The following is a 23,421-nucleotide window of genomic DNA, read 5'->3' on the forward strand; positions in this document are numbered from 1 at the left end:
ATACTCCTCAAACTATTCCACAAAGTAGGTACAGAAGAAACATTGCTAAATTCATTCTAAGAGGCCACAATCACCCTGATACCTAAACCAACCACACAAAAACTCAACAAAGAAAGAGAATTTCAGACCAATTTCCCATATGAACAGTGCTACAAAAATGCCCAATAAAATACTACAAACTGAATCCAAGAACACATCAAAAACATCATCCACCATGACCAAGTAGCTACATTCCAGAGATATAAGGATGGTTCAACATCTGAAAATACATTAATATAATCCACCATATAAAGAAACTTAAAAAAAAAACCCTACATGATCATCCCATTAGACTCTGAAAAGGCCTTTGAGAAAATTCAATACTCCTTCATGATAAAAGTCCTGGAAAGAACAGAGATATAGGGCTCATATATAAATGCAGTAAAGACAGTATACAGCAAGCCAGTAGCCAACATCAAATTAAATGGAAAGAAACTTAAAGCAATTCCAATGAAATCAGGGAAAAGGACAAGGCTGCCCACTCTTTCTGTACCAATTCAATATAGTACTTGAAGTTCTACTTAAAGGAATAATGCAACTAACGGAGTAAACATCAGAAAGGACAATGTCAATATATCACTACTTTCAAATGATATGATAATATACACAAGTGACCCTAAAAAGTCTACTAGGGAACTCATACAGCTGATAAACACCTTCACCAAAATGGCAGGATACAAAATTACCTACAAAAATCAGTAGCATCCTGTATACAAAAGACAAACAGGCTAAGAAATTAGGGAAACAACACTCTTCATAGTAGGCACAAATAATATGATTATTGACAAAGAAGCCAAAACCATACAATGGAATATAAAAAGCATCTTCAAGAAATGGTGCTACTCTATTTGGATGTCTGCATGTAGAAGAATGCAAATAGATTTATATTTATCACTCTGCACAAAACTCAAGTCCAAGTGGATCAGAGACCTCAGCATAAAATTAGATCCATTAATTATGATAGAAGAGAAAGTGGGTAATAGCCTTGAACGCATTGACACAGGAGATAACATCCTAACAGAACACACCGCCTCAAATACTAAGATCTACAACTAATAAATGGGATCTCATGAAACTGAAAAGCTTCTGCAAGGCAAAGGGCACTGTAAATAGGACAAAATGGCAACCAGCACAATAAGAAAAGATCTTCACCAACCCTACATCTGAAAGAGGGCTAATATCCAAAATATTTAATGAATCAAGAAATTAAACATAAACAAAACAAATAATCAAAGTTAAAAATGGGGTAGTGAGCTAAGCAGAGAATTCACAACAGAGGAATCTCTAATGGCTGCGAAACACTAAAAGAAATGTTCAGTGTCCTTAGTCATCAGTGAAAGGCTAATCAAAATGACTCTGAGATTCTGTCTTACATCCATCAGAATGGCCAAGACACAAAGGTCTATGCATAGACAAGGCTCCATGTTGGTCACAGATTATTTGTGACTTATAATTAGAGGCCGTTCTTAGTATGGCATGGAGGAAGATTTGCAGATGTCTTACTTCTGTTCATACAATGAGCAGAGAACCAGCCTTAATTGCTCTGTGCATCCTCCACACCTCATACAATCATAATTTTAGAACAGTATAATGCTTGTGAGAAATTATCTTTTCAGAACAAAAGAACTGGACACTGACACTGGATCACACCTGACAGGATTCATTCCTCTCAGCATGCTGGGTGCTGACATTCTGCATCCCCCATGTTCCAGCCCCAGGACCTTCAGTTGCTGTTACCCAGCAGCACAGGACAGCTTCCAGAACAGCGTTGTAGAATGTTTCTGATCCCAATTGGTCCAGCAGTTCAGACTATCCCACAAACAACTCCTATTAGGCCTGGAATTTCATAACATTTAGAAAATGGACCACAAATGCTTTCCCTGGCTTACTTAACCATTTTCCCCATTTTTTTGGGGGGGAGGACTTCAAAGGAATTATTAACCCTAAATCAATCTGAGGAAACCTTAAGAGAACAATGTCCCATTTCCTCTAATGGGGGCTGGATAGGTTTCCATTTACTCTTTTGGTCTATAGATGCTTATTTTCATTGGGATTTGGTTATAAGTATTATTAGTCTTTTGCAGAGAGGAAACTAGGTTTGACTTAAGGACAGCTCTCTTTCCCTTTATCTTTCTTTTGTAGGTAAGGATATAGGAGCTGAAAAGAAAGAAAGGGAGATATAGCAATATAAAGGGAGGATAGAAGAAAATGTAGATTCAATAATCTCATCTCAAGGCCCTAATAGTTAATTACAAACAAGGTTATTTTTTAATTCAATGGTATTGATTTTTGTATATTGATGCAAATCATGCTCATGTCAAAAGCTAGTCTAATTTTATCACAAGAATATATATTCTAGGTCTAATAGGTAGATAAGATTCTATAGATATATAAGGTAAAATAGTTAAATAAGGTCTTAAAAAACCCCAGAGACCTACAGAATATGGCACTTAAAGATATTTTTATTATGCTAAAGATTCTTTGACAACAAGACAAGTTAACTCCTGGCAATACCCAGCCTTTCTCAAAGAAGACAATGAGCATCAAATAACCTCCTTATGGAGGTGGTTTCAAATTTGGCAAACCAGCCACTGGGCAAAATGTCGTTTCTGCAACAGACAGAATTCTTCCTAAAAATGGGCAAGTTTAGATGCAGGCAGAGTCGATGGCCAAACTCTGCCAAGACAGGGTAAGCAAGTCCTCAATAGTTCCTGCCTCGCAAATAGGTCTGTCAGAGATATTGGGCCAGAAGCCTTAAGATGATGCTCCAAAGTTATAGAGAATATTGGGTGACTGTTCACGCAGTGAACTGTCTCAGTAATTTTTTCATTTTGGAAGTTGCTAACCTGCACTCCAGATTCATTCAAGTATTTAAGCTTTACCCCTTCTCAAGTCTCTGATGGGTTTGAAAACCATACAGTTTAGTCTGTCAGTTAAGCTTAGTATGTTAGGGGTTAAGATGTTTTTAGATCAAGATAGATGTTTTAAGTTAATAGAAATGAGATATGATAGATACTAATCCCCAATCAGAAATTTAGACTCAACAAGAGAGGAAAGATGTTTACTTCAAGTTTGCCAAATAAAAATAGCCAAATTGAAGCCGGGCATGGTGGCGCATGCCTTTAATCCCAGCACTTGGGAGGCAGAGGCTGGTGGATCACCGTGAGTTCGAGGCCAGCCTGGTCTACAAAGTGAGTCCAGGCCAGCCAAGGCTACACAGAGAGACCCTGTCTCGAAAAACCAAAAAAAAAAAAAAATAGCCAAATTGCTATGAATGTAACATTTTTATAATTCTTGATTGTCTCATGGTTCTTCCTGCCATATGTAGTTTATTTTACTCATGCATAATAATATAAATGTATGTTTAAAAAGAAACATAATAAAAATTTTTTAAAGGAAGCTCAAGTGATAGCACATGCTGGTGAGGATGTGGAGCAAGGGGAACACTCCTCCATTGCTGGTCAGAGTGCAAACTTTTACAACCACTTTGGAAATCAATCTGGCATCTTCTTAGAAAATTGGGAATAGTGCTACCTCAAGAACCAGCTATACTACTACTGTGCATATACTCCAAAGATGCTCCATCCACCACAAGGACAACTATGTTCATAGCTGCTTTATTCATAATAGCCAGAAACTGGAAACAATCTAGATAAGCCCCAATCAAAGAATGGGCAAAGAAACTGGGGTTCATTTACACAATGGAGTGCTACTCAGCTATTGAAAACAAGGAAATCATGAAATTTTCAGGCAAATGGATGGAACTAGAAACAATTATCTTGAGTGAGGTAACCTAGACCTAGAAAGACACATATAGTATGTACTTACATATAAGTGGATACTAGCCATAAAACACAGGATAACCATACTACAATCCACAGACCCAAAGAAGCTAAATAATATGGTAGGCCCAAGGGAGGATGCTCAAATATCTCTCAAAAGGAGAAATAAAATAGACATCTGAATTAAATGGAGGGAGGGAACTAGGTGGGGCAGTGGTGGTGAGTGGAATGGGGATGGGGGTGACATGTGACAAAAGCAGTAGTAGAAAACACTAGAAGAGGGAAAGGAAATTGGTGGAGGACATCTCTGGGACAGGGGAGACTCCTTGGAGTCTATGGGAGGGGATCATAGCTGAGACTCTTAGCAGTCAAGTATATGGAGCCTGAAGTCACCACCTCCTGTAGCCAGGTGGGACTTCCAGTGGAAGGAGTGGGACAACAATCCACCCATAAAGCCTTCAATCCAAAATTTGTCTTGCTTACAAAGGTGGAGCAGAGATTGATGGAATGGCAAACCAATGCCTGGCCCACCTTGAGACCCACAGCATGGGAGAGATCCAACTATTAATTATACTCTGCTATGCTTGCAGACAGGAGCCTAGCATAACTGTCCTCTGAGAGGCTTCATCTAGCAGCCTAGCAGTTGAAGGAAACAGATGCAGAGACTCACAGCCAAACAATAGGCTGAGGTCAAAGAATCTTATGGAAGAGTGGGAGGAAGGATGGAGGGAGTTAGATAGGGCAATGATACCACAAGAAGACCTACAGAATCAACTAATGTGGGCTCATGGGAGCTCACAGAGACTGACTCACTAAAGAACTTGCAAAAGCTGACCTAGGCCTTCTACACATATGTAGCAGACATGCAGCACAGTCATCATGTAGCTCTCTTAACAAGGTGAATAGGCTCTATCTCTGACTCTTGTCTGCTTTTGGATCCCTTTCTCCTAGCTGGGCTATCTTGTCTGGCCTCAGGGAGAGAGGATGGACTTAGTACTGCTGTGACTTGATGTGCCAAGGAGCGACCCCATGGGGTCCCTTGCCTTCTCTGAGGAGAAAGCAGGGGCCAATAGGGGAAAGGATTTGAGGGTGGGACTGGATGGAGAGGAGGGAGGGGGCTGGGATTAGTCTGTAAAGTGATTCAATAAATACGCTAGTGGAAAAAAAAGAAATAAATACATACCATACCACCTAGCAATCAGACGTTTTAGTATTTACTCAAATCAGTGGAAAATATCTGCACCACAAAGAAACTATATACAGATGCTTACTGTAGTTTTATTCAAAATTGTCTAAACTTAGAACAATCATGGCATTTCCATTGAACGGATAATCTATATTACATCCAACCCAAAGTAATATTATATTTAACGAAAAAGAAATGAGTTCTTACAAGCTATGAAAAACATTGAGGAAATGCATACATATTATTCAATGAAAGAAGACAAACTGAAAAGCTGTATAATGAACTAATCCCACTATGTGAAATTCTTAAAAAGAAAAGCTATGGAGAAGTAAAATAATAATTGTTAGAGGATAGAAGGGAAAGAGGAATGGAAGAGTTAGAACGTGCATTTCTTCTCCTCCTCCTTCTTTTTCTTCTTCTTTTTGCCATGCTATTGGAAGCATTCTGCATTATAATGATGAATACATGCTATTTTCCACTTGTCAAAATCTATAAAGTATACAATATAATCTATGGAATTTAGTAAGCAATGGGTTGCCAATATAGGTTTATTGAATCTTAACAAATCAATCACTTTGGTGTGTCATATTGACAAGGAGATACTGAAAGCATGAGTATGTAGGAAATTTATGCTTTCTTCCTAACTTTTCTGTGATCTAAAACATCCTTGAAAGTGATTTCTTTTCCAGAAGTGTAACATGGTTTGCTATTCTAAGATTGAACCATTTTCTCCTAACATTGAAAGTTTTGAAGTCATTAATTCAAATCTTGTATGCATTCTTCCATTGCCTGTCATTCCAATATCTTTTGAAATCCCATGCTACACCATATCCACTGATTGTACTTTGGTTATTTCACAGGACCTTGTTTGTATTTTGATATAAATATGTAGAGAATACAGCTTATAGATGAGAAACGACATAAAATTGTTAAAGATGGAGTTCTGAGTTGTTATAACAGATAGTTTAATATTTTACCTGTGGGCTTCCCACAAGCAATTTGCTTAAAGTTACTCAATGTAGACTCTGAAAGTTTTAATAGAAATCACTTCTCTAGAAATAATGACTTTGGGGTGAAATTTCGAGGAATGTATCTTTCTAGAGGAAGAGTTGTTCAGGAGAGTTTCAAATAACCTTCAAAATGTACCCAGGTATGCGAGCTCTGTAAGAGTTGCTCTTTCATAAAACCACAGATTGCCCCCATTTTCTTCAAAATTTTCTATTATGCTAACTTGTCAGTTCAGCCAGTTACCTTAATCTTAGTATATCCATAAAAATTCTTTTACTAAAACTTTGAGGTTAGACAAGCCATTTGGTACATCTATCTGTATTAAGTGTCCTTAAAATTTGAAAAATGATTTTTTTCTCCATGAATATATTTACTGTGTTTGCCATATTTATGTATCCTTACAAGAATTGATGTGGGAGTAAAGGAATCTACACTACAGAGCTGAAAGAAGTGTGGGATCCATTTCACAGGTGTATGTGAAGTCTAAAGGATACTCGGTTTTTCATTTTGTTCATGTCATTCATTATAAATTCAGTGTTTTTCTGTATCTATAGAAACACATAAGAAGTTCAGAAAGTAAGATTGTGTAATACATAGCTTAAAGACATGTAAGGTAGCAACTAGGAAGGTTCACAGTACTTAATGGTAGGAATGATGGAAACTCATGTACCACTCTTAATTTTATATCTTTACAGACAACTTTACTGATAATTTTTCAAAATATGTAAAATTTATTCAAATTTTAATATAAAACAAAAGGTACCCTTCAATCATACACTAGATAATTTTATATAATCTTGTTAAGAACCAGATTTACTTGGTGAGATATAAGAATGTATATGCATATGTACATATATACTTACAAATGTGTGTGTACATGAACATGTATACATTATATAATATGCATGTGTGTGCATTTATTTTAATGTTGGAAATAATGTGGAAAGAATCCAAATATAGCAATCACATAATCTAGTTAGAAATTAGGTTTTATGTAATATTTATTTATTTATTTATTTTGAGAACCTGTTTCTCTGTGCAGCTTTGACTGTTGTGGACTTGCTTTGTACACCAGGGTGGCCTTGAATTTACAGATATCCACCTGCCTCTGCCTCCCAAGTGCTGAGATTACAGGCGTGAGCAACTGCACCCAGCTTTAAAAATTTTTTATTTTAATTTTATTAATTTATTCAGATTACAACTCAATTGCTTTCCCATCACTTGTATCCTCCCATTCCTCCCTTCCTCCCACTTTCATCCTATTCCCCTCCTCTAGGTCTATGACTGAGGGGGACCTCCTCCCCCACTATATGGTCATAGGCTATCAAGTCTCATCTTGGTAGCCTGCTTATTCTTTCTTTGAGTTCCACCAGGCCTCCTCACCAAGGGGAGGTGGTCAAATATGGAACACCAGAGCTCATGTCAAAGTCAGTCCCCGCTCTCCACATAACTGTGGAGAATGTCCTCTCCATTAGGTAGATCGATGTTTACTATTGTATTGTCATTGGTTAGTGCAATAGTTTGAGCATAACACCCTGGGCCCCAGTCCACCCATCACAATGTTCTACTTGTAGGTTTCTAGGACCCTCTGTGTCCTTCTATTTCCCCATCTCCTATATTTCTCTTACCTACAGTCCCAGTAGGATGTCCTCACATCTATCCCAATCTCCGGGTAAGTGAAGTTTTTCGTGGGACGTGCCTTTTGGGCTAGTGCCCAATTATAAGTGAGTATATACCATGTGAGTCTTTCTGCTTTTGGACACCCAGCTTTATGTAGGTAATTTAATGGCACCACTGTCAGGTTTCAAAAGTTGATGAATATGACTTCTATTAATGCTAAATAATGAAACATTGTTACCATGCTTGATGAAATATATAAATATAATGGTTTTACATATCAGGAATGGTCTTAACCAGAAGGACACAAGCAAAATATCATGGACCAGATACATGAATATATTGGGATTTTTATGTATATCCAGTTATTACTAAATTTAAAGTTGTCTATACACTTTGAAAAGATGGAAACTAGGATTCTTGTTATGTTTTAAAGATTACATAAGGGAGAACTTACCCTTGTATATTAAAGGATTAAGAACAGTGAGTCATTTTGGCTTTTTCTAAAATCATGTTTTGACTTCAAACCTTAGTCATCTAATAATTTACATTGTGTAGAGAAAATACCTTAATAAAAACTAAGTTACTGCTTCTTTTCCCCTACAATTTAAACACCTAGAATGTGGCTAGATAGTTGCTATGACTAGTTAAACCTCAAGCAAGTGACACAGGGTGCCTTATTTTTTCTTCTCCCTATTATTTTTACCAGTGTTCATTCTTTTAATGATGTCTCTATCCAAAACCATTTTTCATTCTTTAGTCACTTTTTCTCACTTGAATATGTGGTCATCATATACACCCTTTAAATATCACCAAGTTCTGCTAAAGGTGTATGCATGTATGTGTGCATTCATGTGTGTATGTATGTAGAATGGTATTTGTTATATAATTTTTGCCCGTTTCTCTGAATGATTCTGGCATGTAATTTCATTTAAATCCAATTATGTACATATATAATACATTATAGATAACAGTAATTTGAATAAGGGAAGATAGTAAACAAGGTTTACCAATGGGAAAAAATCAAATAAAGCTAAGGGAAATAAATGAATACAAACCATTTGTATACTTAGATGTTGTGGTTAGCAGTTTATATTGGACAGTGTTATTAGTTAGTCATACATGGTGATAGTAGTTACTTATACAAAACCGAAATGTACTTCAGGTCAGTAGCTTCTCATGTTCCATATTTACAACCTTTAATGAGAGCTGTCATTCTATACAAACTGTATGGAAAAACTCAAGCTGGTTCTTTTAAAAATACGTAACCAATGTGGCTGTTTTTGAAAGAATAGGCATTTACCCATTTTGCAGCTGGTGCACTGCTGTATGTTTCACAGTCATTTTATTTCAAAACTCATTTTGATCTAATAACAATATCTACATTAGATTTTCCACCAATTTTACAAACTCACAAACAGTTTATACAAGTATAAGAGCTATGTAGTGAACAATAAAACATACATTTATACTATTATCAGAATCAAAAATAGTTTCAACAAAAGATACTTCACTCTTCATATATTAATTTTTGTCAAACAGCAAAATACATTTCCAAAAATGTAGTACAAGTCTCAAAATTATATAACATTGTAAAAATCTATCCTTATTTAACATATATTTAACATTAAAGTAAGTATTCACAGTTTACTAAACTTTGGGCATTTTGGGGCATGTACTTAAATATGCCACTTCTGAAATAGTCCTGAAAAATTTACTTATGGAATCATGGTAAAGTTATTACATTACTTCAAAATGTTTGCACTAAGAGACTAAAAGTGGTGTTATAAACTATAAAAATAGAAAAGGCACCTTAAACATCATAAAGCTATATTTATATTGCCTGCTTTCCTAAAACAATTCCACAAACAATTCAGTGTATAAAAGATCATTCTTCTTGATGTAGTAGGGAGAGCTATTAGCAACTTTACTTGATATGGGCAACTACAGTTAGATTTTTTTAAATTTATTTTCCTAGTCTGACCATTACTTGTATCTCTGACATTTTCCTTAATGTTAAACATTTGGCTTTGAAATAACTGAATGTTGAAATATCTCTTGAAGAGACACATTTATGAATATAACTTGCTTAGTTTTGAAATGAGATGCTCTAACATCACTTGTCAGAGGAATTTACTGAAATGATATTGTAAGGCTTATGTTGTATTCCATAGTCATTTTAGATCATGACTGAGAAGACAGAATTCAGTAATGTGTCCCATAAGTAACTCAGATTAATCTTTCAGTATTCATTATTTATTGAGATGTTTATGTACTGAATTACCTGAGCATTTGCCTTCTTTGTTTTGTAGGCCAAGAAATTCCCTTAACAGAAGAATAACTTTAAAGAAAAAAATGCTTTGTGCTTGCTAATACTTTCTGAGCTAGAAGGAAAATTTCCTGACATTCAGCTCATGTAATCTGAACAGGAACTAGGCAAAGTTTAACAAATAAGTTATAAGCTGCCAAAGAGAATGCTACTCAGTTAAACCCAGTAGCAGTGTATACACGTGATGAGGCAGTAGTTTTCAAGGTATATTTGACCTGTTTTAAAATAGCAGGCAGTGTTCATTAAAAGAGGAAGTCAGCTTTTGCTCTGTCACCTATAAAATGGTAAATAGCCATATGGCAATATTATTTTACACCAGTGGATTGATATCTGGATATCTGATATTTTCAGATAATGAAATGGGTTATTTCTAATCTTCCTGGGATAGTTAAGCTTACTGAATTAAATACATACAATGTACTGAAATAAATTATTTAATATATGGGATATTAAAATATAATTTATGGAGGCAAGTTACCTATTACTTTGTTTTTTAATATAACATCATAGGGATTTTTATGTATTGTATGCTTTTAGTTAGTGCCTTTTGATCTTAAAATTTTAGTGCTTTGACGGCTAGTTTTTAATGTAACTACATGAAAAAATTACCGAGAACAGTTCAAGATCACAAAATATTGTACACAGTGGGTCTGGATGTGTCTTACTGAAAAAGAAGTTAGTTTGTACATCATACTCTTCTGGACATTAAATTAAAGAGAAAGGGAACTGAGTGACTTATGTCTTTTGTGTAGAATGCAAGGAATCTTCAAGAATCAAAAAAGCTAACATCTATTTCCAGAATCACAGCCTGTGATTTAACATTGTTAACATGTCCTAGGCAAGAGAAATCTTGAAAATCAGAGAGCCTAAAATTGTGTTCTATATGATGCATACATGTATGTTACTTTTCTACAATGAGGCATATATGAACACAATGATATTAAATTAACAGTTCCAGACTCCCTCCTTACTAGGAATTAGTCTTTTGTAAAATAAACACTAAAAAATTATTACTAGTTTTACTTTTTAAATTTCTGTCAGTGCTAAAAACAGAAGTGCCATTTTAGAAAATGAAGAAAATGTGAAAGAAATGGGATAAATTAAAACTTTGCTCTTTGGTAGGATGTCAATAGATAATACTAATATACTGTGAATTTCCAAAAGCTAGAATATGTTCAAAGTTCTCACCATAAAGAAGAACATGTGTTTGAGGAAATACATGTACTAATCAGATTTAAACATCAGCAATGTCCACATGTATCAAAACACTATATGATACTCTACTAATAAGTATACTTCTAATGTCTTATTTATGATAAACATATATTTTAAATAAAGATAACATGAAAACCTGCAACAAAATGTAGAATGCTCCTTTTTTGGAAGCTGCCAAGATTACCACAAGCTGTATCAGCCACTGATACTAATATAGCTCTATGGCTTCCATGTTTGCATATAGCCCTCAACATGGCTAAACCATAAAACCTCACATGTAGAATTTCTGTTTTAGTACACAGATATGGTATTATAGAGAAGGGTATCTTGCTTTTGACTTTAAAGATTATTTGAGTGCTTTTAAATTAATACAATTTTAATCTTGAAACTTGTTTTAACTTATATTCCTAACTTGCAGACAGAAGAATTTTATTTGTTAATGAAATTATAATTCCAGTAGTTAGTGAACAACAGATATTTGAAGTTTATTCCCTGAAAGTCAGGGTAGCAAAGGTGCCTTTAAACTTTTAAATCTGTAAAGATGATCAGTTTAAAGATATACTTTATGGTCAAGAAAGTCACCTATATGGCATAAATAAAATTACAATTTACAGTTTTATTTGCTCAAATAACTGTTAATATGGGCTGTATAAACTTTAATTTTATTTGTGGGAGGTGATAAAATTGTAAAACCCTTTAAAACAGAAAATGTAAGTATCAATGTTTTACTAATATTACTTTTAACTTTCAAAACATTTGGATGAGACTAATATAAACATATAGGAATTCTCTTTAAATTCTGATTTTGCAAATTAAGGATTTGATAATATCTTTACATTCTTGTTTTGGAATTAAGACTTCATTCTATATAGAAAGCTTTCAAGTTATTGTACTATAGTAAAAATAAAATGGTCAGGTACTGTATTAGTTGGAGTCCTCATACAGCTCTGCAATGTCATTTTTCATAGGGAGCAGTCTTCCCAACTCATTACCTCCAAATCTTTACAAGCTCTTAAACAAGAACCCAATCCCAGACTTCTGGGGTTCTTACACTAATTTAGTGTAAGGAATACATACATAGACACACACAAAAAACCCACATATATGTGTGTGATGTATGCATATGTGTCATACCTATAATGTATAGTGGATTAGTTAGCTATTGAATACATGTTTCTGGTTGTTAGGCAATAAAAGAAGGTTTAAGAGTGGTGATGTATTTAGAGAAACAAAGTCATGAGGAATAGGCTAAAGCTTTTTCTTCTATGGTATCATTCCCAATCAACATGTTTAAATGCTCTAACCTGAGAAAACATTTACATTGAGCTTCTTAAACAAAAGAACAAGACACTTAAAATGTTAGGAGAAAGCATGTAGATTTTAGGCATTCTTCCTATATTATAACTTAAAGCTTTAAGATAAAGAAAATTGCTTCTTAGTAAATAAAGAGTTTGGAGCAGATACCAGTAAGAAGCAACGGGATCATAGCTTTGATAAGATGCTCTCAAATGTCTACACAAGTCTATTATTGAACTACTATGAGAAATACTGAACCTTTAGCAATTACTAATCACTAATTAACAATCACTAATGCAATCCTTTCATTCTCAAGTAACCCCGCTTTAGAATTATTTTTGTTACTGATGAGTAACTTTGGTTTTATGTATATGTTTTCCATATTGTATTTCTGAAAAGTAAAGTTTATATATTAGGACACAAAGAAGAATCACTATGCTTTAGCTAATGTGACGTGTAGATAGATACACTGATACAATTTCTTAATTTAGTATTTAATATTTTTATTTTATTGCAGCCTGAAGGGGTCAATCCAAATATTTTAAAGCCTTGGGATTCTGTATTACACATGTAATTATTTAGATACACCAATGGTCAGTGATGTATGTGTGCAAAAAGTCAAAAATATTGGCTACTTGAAAAATTCCACAATGAGAAGAGACTTTAAATATAGTCTGTAGATAGCACATTCCCAGAGTTTCATTGCTAGTTCATGTTGTGAAGGAAAAATACTTGAAGTTTTCCAATGGCTTTATTGATATTCATTCAGAATAGCTTGCTGCTAGCATCCCAAACAGTTAAAATAAAGTAATTTAATCAGTTAAAAGAAACTTATTTTAAGTCCTCCTCATAAATTTGTTAGTGGATATCTGATGTACTGAATAGATATTCAGAATAATGGCAAATCTTGGTGTTTGAAAAATGAAAAAGTCCTTCATTTGATGATAAATTATTTCAATTACTAATGACGAACATTTCCAGATGTATAACGATGTCGATCAAGTAAGTAAAAAATCTTAAATGTCATGACTAAAATCTCTAATTTACTGTTGTTGGTGGTGGTGTTTTTTCTTTTCACTTCCATTTAGCTTTAATCTTAAGAGATGATGACAGAATAGTTTCACGTTCAGAATTGGTCTTTTTTTTTTTCTTTTCAAGTTATTTACATGCCAAAAAAACTTACAGAACTATCTTCTCAGTCGTTCAGCTGCAAGGTATTTTTTCAATCCATAGATTAGCTAAATTCTTACAATAAGGAGGATAAGTTCCTGTTTTCTAGAAAAATTTCCCCAGCAGTCTTTCAAACTTTAGTAGTATTTTCTACCTGATGAATATTATTGGGAAACACAGGCTTACAATTCACTGTTTAAACATCATTTAAATTTGTTATCTTTGAAATCAGACAACTTTCCATCTAAGATAAAAATTATTGTTGTTAAGAAAAAACTGTAACAAGGAACTAAGTGAACATAGAAATATTGTAATATGTCTTCGCTACACTTCTTTGTTTGAAAACAAAAGAAGGGTTCTTTTATACTTTAGTCAAAGGTGCAGGCACCGTTAACATACCAGTCATAGCAAATTTTAAGTATGAAATGCCAGTAAGATTTTAAAAGTCACCTCAAGGATTCTACTATATTTGAAATATTTTACAGTCAAAACATTTGATGATAATTTTAAAATAACTATTCAGAGATGATACCTTATCTGCTATGATTATTTAAGCTGTAATTGGTGAAAAATAGTTGGTAACTACATAAAAATAGAACTTAACTTTTACAGAATTAGAAAATTGCTTTTCAGAGGTGCTTAGACAAAACTTCTGGTATATGTGTTTCTTACATCATACCATTTTGCACAGGAAACTGTACTGCAGGACATGGCTGGAAATAAACAAGTGGTGGCCCAGATGCTACATAATAACTAGGGTACCCTCCCTCAAGAACTAGGTATGGAGCAGGTTGGTAAAAGCAAGTAACATTGTCTGTATTGGGTAAAATATTCTGTTCTCCAAGTACTTTCAAAGCCAAAAGGGTGATCATGTTAAGGGTCTGCCTTCTTTCATAACCCATGAGGCAGACAGTGCTTTGGTTCACAACTCCATGCAAGGTCATAAGGTAGTCATACTTGCTTTTTTCTTCACCTATGAAATGGTTACGGAGGTACGATTCAATTTTCTTTTGCTGTTCTGCTACATCAGGGAAGTCAATGAAAAATCTAGAACACATATAACGTTCCAGAGTCTTAATTTCTGTTTGGCAAGCTGGTTTGAAGTCGCGAACCAACAAATTGCTATATTTCAAAAGGCCACCACCTCTGATCTCTTCAGGTTTTCTGGTAGATATAAGCTTGTATTTCAAATGTATCATTGCTTCTTGGAAATCCCCATACATACTTTCAGCCACCACAACAGGACAGGATTCTTTGGTTAGCTTAGCATTTGGGACACTATAGAAATCTAACAAGGAATCCAAAAGAATCTGAAAAGAATCGACACTAAATTCAAATTGTCGTCTGAGTGAATTCACAAATTTTAGTTCTACATTCTTCCCAGTGTTATTTGAAAGGGAGATGAGACTCCAACGGTCCTGGTTATTGCAAATTTTGACCATTTTCTGTACATATGCTTCTTTCATGGTTTTTAGAGTAATCTTTTCTTTTTTAACACCTTTTGGTAAAAAGTCAAGTAGGCAGCCTAAAACTGCATCCTTAACGACCTGAAAGTCTTGATCACTTGGTAGATCAACACCGAAAATAATGTCCAAATCTTTATAGCTGATTCCATTATGGCTTGCGAGTATGTAACTTGCCGTAGAGCCATTCAGTCTGGTATCTTTAACAACAATGCCTTGCTTTATGAGTTGTTCTTTCACAACATGAACAATGTATTTTGGTTTTACCTCCAGCGTGGGGAAATTGCCCCTTCCATGAATTGGGATTACTTCATCTAACACACGATCCAGTGTGGTGATGTGATCCCAAGTGAGATTGCTGAATCTGATCTCTGACATTGTGAAGTCAACAGTTCAACTTGGGGGCAAAAAAAAATATTAAGAGAAAATGTCAGCATCATAAAACGAATGTTACATTAGTAACATTAATGTAACATCTAATGTAAAGCATATGAAAAAGTCCAAAATAGATTTACCCAAACAAAGTAAATGCTTTTTAAACAAAGTAAATACCGGCAAGTTATTAATGGGTATAATCACTCTAAAATATGGCAAAGTAACCGTCAAAAAGATGATAACAAATCTTGGTTCATTAGTAAGTGGAAACAGATTTCTCAGGGATTAATTGCAATTATATAATTCATAAAATAAAAATAGACTTTTTCTAATTATTCCTCACATAAACAAAAAATGGTGATACCTTAACATATGAGTACCTTATATGTTATTGAGTTTTTTATTTCATTGTTTTCATTTTAAATATCATTATGGAAATCTTCCATTATTAATTCTCTGTGTTTCTTGATAATAACGATAGCATCTAATTCATGACCTTTTCTATATACCCAGAGGCAACTTAATATCAGGTGAAAGAAATAATGACTGTTAGCTGAAATGAAAAATGAAAGTACCAAATTTGTACACTAAATTAAATAAGAATATAGAGAAGCATGATTCCAAAGTTTTAAAAACATCTAATGCAGGTATCTGATAGCTGAGCTTCTATCTGATTATAAGTTGCTCAGAAAATTTTACAAAGAGGAGCATCAAGACCTTCAAGTTTTGTAATATGCATAAACATAATGACTACAACTATATATAATTATGTATGTAGGACATCTATAGTGATTACATGTATCTTCTGGTACTCTATTAGGCTGTTCAAACAAATTAATTTAGGAAAGTAAGTGAAGTTTTTCATGGACATAGTCTTTGAACTAGGCATTATTTCCTGAATTCCAAGAAAGAAAAAAAAACCTGCACTATTCTTAAAGCAGATTGATATAGATAGCATTCATATCTTGAATATTTAGGGAGCTATCTGAATATATATTTAGAATTAAATTATGCATGTATCTCAAGTACAACTAGGGCAACAGGATTATATTATTTGATATTTGTAGATCGATTTGGGCAATTCAATTATTAAGATCTGCTATATCTGTGTTAATGATAAAACTAAACCTACTATGTTCCTTTACATATTATCCTCATAAATATGAATTGAAGACTCAGTGTGTATTTTATTATATAATAATATGGTTTTTATAATGGGTTGCTTGTTTTCTTTTAAGCTACTTTGTGAATATTTGTAGAGGTTGACAAACTATGTAAGTATACAGATAAAATCATAAACATGGGTGGATCAAATTGAATTACTTCAGGTTTTTGGATTTAAGTAATTAATCTAGTGAGCAAAATGAACAATGAAAAGAGCAAGAAAACACATTGGTTGCTAGGACATTCAGTAAACAATTATAAGACTACTTAAAATACATTCTCCTTGAACTACTATTTTAAACTAATGATTTGTCATGCTCAAGTTATCAGCCTGGAAAATAGACTTCATAACAACACCTGGATTTATGTCACTATTGTAGGAAGTTCTATATTATCTAGTAAATATTTTATAAGTTATCTAGCTTAAATCACTGTCATAAGCATTAAAATTCTTCCTTAATATTCAAATTTGTTTGAAAATTGAAATTTCCATTTTATTAGTGGAAAATTTCCTTTGTTAATATTAGTAAAAAAATGTAATGGCTTAATAATAGACTTACAACCACAGAAATCAAAATAACCTGTTTCAGTTATTTAATTGGTTAAATTCACCTGTTGTGTAAGCAAAGCCAGGAACCAGTCATGCTCTCAGAAAGGGTCAGAAATAGTCAGTTATATAGTAAATAAATTACAACTGTTTTCCTCAAGACAAACTTATTATCCTTCTGACCATAGAAATAAAAGGGAAACTCACTAGCAATTTTCCAACCATATTAATATTAGAAGTTTATCTTGAAAGAGAATGAGGAATGTCTTACAACTTACATTGCAAAGATAACTTGTGAGAACTCTATATAGTCAATATGATGATTTGGTGGATAGTTCAGACAAGATATGAATTTTCATCTTATCATGAAGTAAAGTCATGAAGCAACCAGTCTAAAGAAAAACAAAAAAATTGATACATGTTACATGAATAATCTGCTGTTCCTGATCATACTCTTACATACCATAAGTATACATGCATATACAGGCATGCACACCAAATAAATGACGGAAAAGAGGTTCCTAACTTTCAGGATGCATCATTAAATAGAGTTTGTGAAATATTTCTTGATCCCACTTCCAGAGTTTCTGAATAAGTAGGTGAAAGGGGAACCTGAATATATGCACTTACAACTACTTCCCAGATGCTGTTGATGTAGCTATACTTTAAGAACTATATTACTAGGAAGACACTCAGAGGCCCACTTGCCCCATTGCCTTTCTGCAGCAGGAGCCACTATGATATTCAAGTTTGTGGAAGAGAGAAAGAAAATCAATTGGGAAGTATGTGGAGAGAAAGTTATGAAGAGGTGAAAACGGGAGGCACAAGGGTAGAGGGAAATAGCCTGATGTGAGTAGCCTGCCCTGCCACCTGAGGCCATGGTGACGTGCTATTGAGGGCCATGTCTGGGTCTGTGGTCATGCAGCAGCAGGGGTCTGTGTCAATGTCCACGACTCATATGTCCATGTCCATACCACCAAAAGCCATGCATATGTCTCTGATCTGATCTGGGCTGCCATCTGTGACCATGCTGATGTCGCAAGGGCTGTCTTCAGCATTCCAAAGAACAGGCTCTGCACCTCACTTGGTTAGCTCAATAGAGCTGGCCCTGCTAGGAGAAGGGCAGGAGAGCTGGCCCCAAGGGCATGAGCTTGAGAGAACTATTGAGTTACTCTTCTGCTTTTGCCTTGAGATGGTTTGGGTGCGATACATGCCCTCCCGCACACCTTCACTTCTTGCCACCTCCAGCAGGCTGGGGAGCTGGCTCTAGGGTCATGAGAGCAGGCCCTGAACCTCGCCTAGGTATCACAATAGAGCGGCCTCAAGGATGTTGATGTGGGAAAGCTGAATGCACTACTACTGTGAAGTGGCGTGGGCACTGGAGAGATGCCCCATACTCCCCCATCCTCTCATCACCTCTGACAGTTTAGAGAGCTGGCAATGGAGTCATGAGAGCAGGCCCTTAACCTCACCTGGGCAGCACAGTAGAGAAGGCCATGAAAGCCAAGCTACTCTTCTGCCTTGAGATGTCATGGGTACCCCCTGCCTTTGCTCCTCACCATATAGTAGGCTGGAGAGGTGGCCCTGACGTCACGAGAGCAAGCCTTCTACCTCACCTAGGCAGCACAGTAGAGCAGACCAGAGGGATTTTGCATCGGAGAGCTGGTCATGCTACCCTTCTGCCCTGAGATGTCTTAGACACTGAAAAGATGCACTCTCACCCCCTTATTCATAGCAACCTCCTGCTGGCTCTAGGGCCATGAGAGTAGGACCTGCACCTCACTTGCACAGAATAGTAGAGCTGGCCCTAGGGTATGAGCACTGGAAAGCTGGCCCCCAGGGTGTGAGCTTGGGAGAGGTAGCCCTGCTACTTATCTGTGACATGGAACTGGCTCTGCCCCTTGCAGGCTGGAGCAATGGGTGGGTGGGGTGATGCTAGAGAGTTCTCCCTGGTGGTGAGGGTGCAGGAGAGCTAGCAGGCTGACTAATTCAGCCACCAACCAGGCCCAGATCCAGGGCTTTGAATTGGCTCACCTCAACATATACCTTATCTATGAACTCCTGGAGCATGTGAAGGGGCTGGCCTTGCATATCCAAACTGCAGGATCTCCATGACCCAGAGCAATAACAGAATATCTGAGAGGAGTTTTAGTGAGGATCCAGTTTTGACAGTGTAGCAGAAGCAAGAGGCTTTAAATCAGATCAATGACTCACTGCAATGAACATTTGCAAGTAAAGATATGCAGACAAAGGGGTATGCTGAGTGACACATTACAACTTCCATGACGAGATTTTTTTGCTTCATTTTATTTTTTTATTCTATAATTTTTCTGGTGGGGGGAGGTTGCAAAGGCAGGGCAAATACAAAGGGATGGAGAGATGAGTGGGATTGTGGTTCATGATGTGAAATTCACAAAGAATCAATAAAATGTTTAAAAACGAATCACATCACTAAAGGAAACTTAGAATAAATGATAGAGGGACAATACTATTAACAGGCATACCTCATTACTTGGTTACTTCTATTATATACAAAATAAGAACAAAAATACTACACTAAGAGCTGAGGATATGGCTCAGTGAGTTAAGTGCTGTGTAAATATGAGGATCTAAGTATGGATATCTGGAACCCAATAGAAACCAGGCATAGTAGGGCACATCTACAATCACAATTCTGGGGATACAGAAACCCATGGATTCTCAAGTGCTCAGTAGCCAGCCAGTCTAGCAAAAATGGCAAGCTCTAGGGTCAGTGAGAAGACCTTATCTCAAAAGATTAGATGGAAAAGTCAGAAAGACACTTGATGCAGATCTCTGGTCACCACAAAATAAATTAAAAATAGAAATTAAAATGAATAAATCAAAGAACTCTAATCCAAGCAAATGTTCTTTTAAAAGGTTTTTATAATCAGTTTAACAGTTCAATATTATTTTTCAACTAGATGTTAAGATTAATGAAGTCTGAACCTTGTATTGTGATTCTAAAACAGAAATGTTGCTAGTTACCTTAATTACAGTAATGTTTGTATGTAGCAGTAGGTGTCTCCTACTCTGGAAAACTTCAAAATTTGTATCCACCTACAGGTAAATAAACAGACATTAGTAATACTATGTACCATATTTCATAGATTCAAAGAAGTATGGAATATTATGTGACTGCTAGATTGCATATTTTGATATATTGCATTTGTTTCTAGGAGAGAAGATTAGGTCCATAAGAAATGAAGCTGTTGTATGTAAAAATAGTTTACTGAAACTGGACATTATCTCTTAAAGTTGAAAATACCTACTTCAGAAGAAAGCCATATGTATATCATGATGAAAACAGATTGATTTGGTATTGTCATGGTATACTAACTAAAACAGTAAATTGAACACCCTGGTTAACATTAATAGTAAAAAGCATCAAAAGAAAACATGAGATGTCATATCATGGAAACCCCTTTCATTGCTTTTGCACTACTAAAAATAAATTCTGAAGTATAACTTTAACACAGAGAAAACTCACAATGGCAGAATGCTTGCTTGGCATATGCAAGGTAGTAGGTTCAACTTCCAGCACTGCAAAACTAAAACTAAGATACAATTTCAACCCATATTTGATTAAAAGTTTAAAAGAATACTTAACATAATATTGTGTGATACCTGAAATTACTAAGCTAGACAAAAGCCATACAGAAGTGCTATCTGCTTGTGGTCCTACATTGTATCTAGATCAATAATGAAAATGTAAAATTGCAATGTTTTTTTCATTTTATCCTTCCAAACTATTTGTAATATCAAATTGATGATTTTTCAAAACATATTCTTTGGATTTAGTAATTGTCATGGAGTATAATATTTATGATGAGAATAAAATACTACAATAACTATATAAGAATAAGAGGAACTCTTAATAATATTCTTTTAAAAAATTCTCTCATACATTATATCCAAGCAATTTCCCCTCCCTCCACTCCTCCCAGTACCCTCCCACCCCTGTCTCCCCCAGATCCATTCCTCCTCCATTTAACCAAAAGATTTGACTTGTTTTTATTCTTAGCACTGCAAACAAGGATACAGAAATTAGTATAAGTAGTACATATCAAAGCAAGTGAGGTGTTTTTCATGTGATAAAAGTGGTCCTTGCTCTAGCAGAGAACTATGTTATTTAGTTGCTTGATTATAGAGGCAAATAAATTAAAGAAGTAGGCCCTATAACATTTAATGTGAAGGATATCAACAAAAAGTACACATAGGCCAAACTTCCCTTGTAAAAGTCATTGTAAATAGTAATGACTTTTTACACACAAAGTTTCTCTAGTAACCCAGTTAAGCTAAATTCAAAGGTATTATACATATTTAATTTTCTTAATATCTATATATACCTATATAAAACCTAAAGTAAAGCTTATAATAGTCAACAAATAATAATGTATGTCTTTTCAAAGAGACAGATATGATTCCATAGACTAAGATTATACTTAAACCCTCCTTAAATGAAGATTAACGGCTAGAGAGATGGAACAGCCGTTAAGAGCAGTGATTGTTCTTCCAGAGAACCTGTGTTCCATTCCCAGCCTCTATATGGTGGCTCACAACTATCTGTAATTGCAATATGAGGCAACCTGGCACACTACTCTCTCTTCTGTGGGCACCAGGCATGAATGTGATGTATAAACATTTGGGCAAGTACACTACTCATACACACAATAATAAATAAAATTTAAATGAAGATTCTTAGTTGGGATGCCATGAAAAACACTGGTTGTCTGTGGCTGTTATGGATATTATAATAAGGTATGCTAGAGTCTAAAACATACACACACACACACAAACACAAATGAAAATTAAGATAGGAAAAGAACTAATTTTTATTTTAAACAAAATTCATTATCTCTTTGCTTTACTAATTTCAAAGCAGATTTTGCTTACAAATGAAATAAATGTTTGTGTCAGTAGTTCAACTATAGATATATATAAAAGATCTCTGTTACCTAAAAGATATAATTTTAACATAATTCTCTTTTGAAAGTCTATATAGACCTGTTTATAAAAACATAATCACAACTTATTTGCCATTTTTCCACATAGATCGATATTTTATGATTTGTTCAAATGTTAATAATGAAAGAATTTCTTCATTCTTGGAGTATTTTTTCTCTTATCTCATTATATTAGTTTTAAAAAACTAATAAAAACATAATCCTAAACTGGGAACAGTGGCACATGCCTGGAATCCCAGCACTCAGGGAGTTAGAGGCAGTTGGGAGGTAGAGGCAGTTGGATCTCTATGAGTTCAAGGCTACCCTAGTCTACAAAGCTAGTCCAGGACAGCCAAGGCTACACAAAGAAACCCTGTCTCAAAAACAACAACAACAACAACAAAAGTAACCCTAAACCATTTTTCTGGTTAGATATAGTAAAGGATCAAGGGGAACACTCCTCCATATTGGTGGGAGTGCAAACTTGTACAACCACTTTCGAAATCAAACTGGCACTTTCTCAGAAAATTGGGACTAGTGCTATCTCAAGACACAGCTATACCACTCCTGGGCATAAACCCAAAAGATGCTCCACCACACAACAAGGACATTTGTTCAACTATGTTCACAGCAGCTTTATTATCAATTGCCAGAACCTGGAAACAACCTAGATGTCCCTCAACTGAAGAACAGATAAATAAACTATGGTATATTTACACAATGGAATACTAGTGAGCTTTTAAAAACAAGGAAATCTTGAAATTGGCAGGCAGATGAAACTAGAAACGATCATCCCGAGTGAGATAACCCAGACTCAGAAAGACACGCATGGTATGTACTCACTTATAAGAAGATAATGGCCATATTATACAGGATAACTACACTAACAATCTACAGACCAAACAAGCTAAATAACAAGGAGGACCCTAGGGAGAATGCTTAATGCTCATTCCGAAGGGCAATTAGAATAGACACTGGACGCATTTAAAGAGAAGGAACAGAATGGGAGCCTACCATAGAGGTCTTCTGAAAGACTCTGCCCAGCAGGGGATCAAAGTAGATGCTGAGACTCACAACCAAACTTTAGAGTGGAGCACAGAGAGTCTTATTGAGGAGCTGGGGAACAGAAGGACTTGGAGGTGTCAAGAGCTCTACAAGGAGACCAATGGAGCACAACAAATGTGGGCAGAGGAGGGGGATACTGCAGAAACGGATATACCAACTGAGGACCATACATGGTGAGGACCAAGACCCTTTGCGAGGATG

At 35.2% G+C, this 23,421-nt stretch overlaps 1 protein-coding gene across 5 annotated transcripts in view; it reads right to left on the reverse strand.

The window, feature by feature from the left end:
- Positions 1-12,685: 12,685 nt before the first annotated feature.
- The window catches only part of TENT5D (terminal nucleotidyltransferase 5D), a 76,424-nt gene continuing 65,688 nt past the window's right edge, over positions 12,686-23,421 (reverse strand). For all 5 annotated transcript variants that reach the window (XM_084789591.1, XM_084789592.1, XM_084789593.1 and 2 more), the window contains 3 exons: positions 20,198-20,269; positions 17,470-17,583; positions 12,686-15,502 (listed from right to left, as the gene is read on the reverse strand). In XM_084789591.1, coding sequence (XP_084645717.1) covers positions 14,311-15,483 — 1,173 coding nt within the window. In that variant the 5' untranslated portion in view covers positions 15,484-15,502; positions 17,470-17,583; positions 20,198-20,269 and the 3' untranslated portion in view covers positions 12,686-14,310. The remainder of the gene's footprint in view (positions 15,503-17,469; positions 17,584-20,197; positions 20,270-23,421) is intronic.

This window comes from Acomys minous (assembly GCF_964271855.1).
Source record: "Acomys minous genome assembly, chromosome: 7".
NCBI classification, from domain to species: Eukaryota; Metazoa; Chordata; class Mammalia; order Rodentia; family Muridae; genus Acomys; species Acomys minous.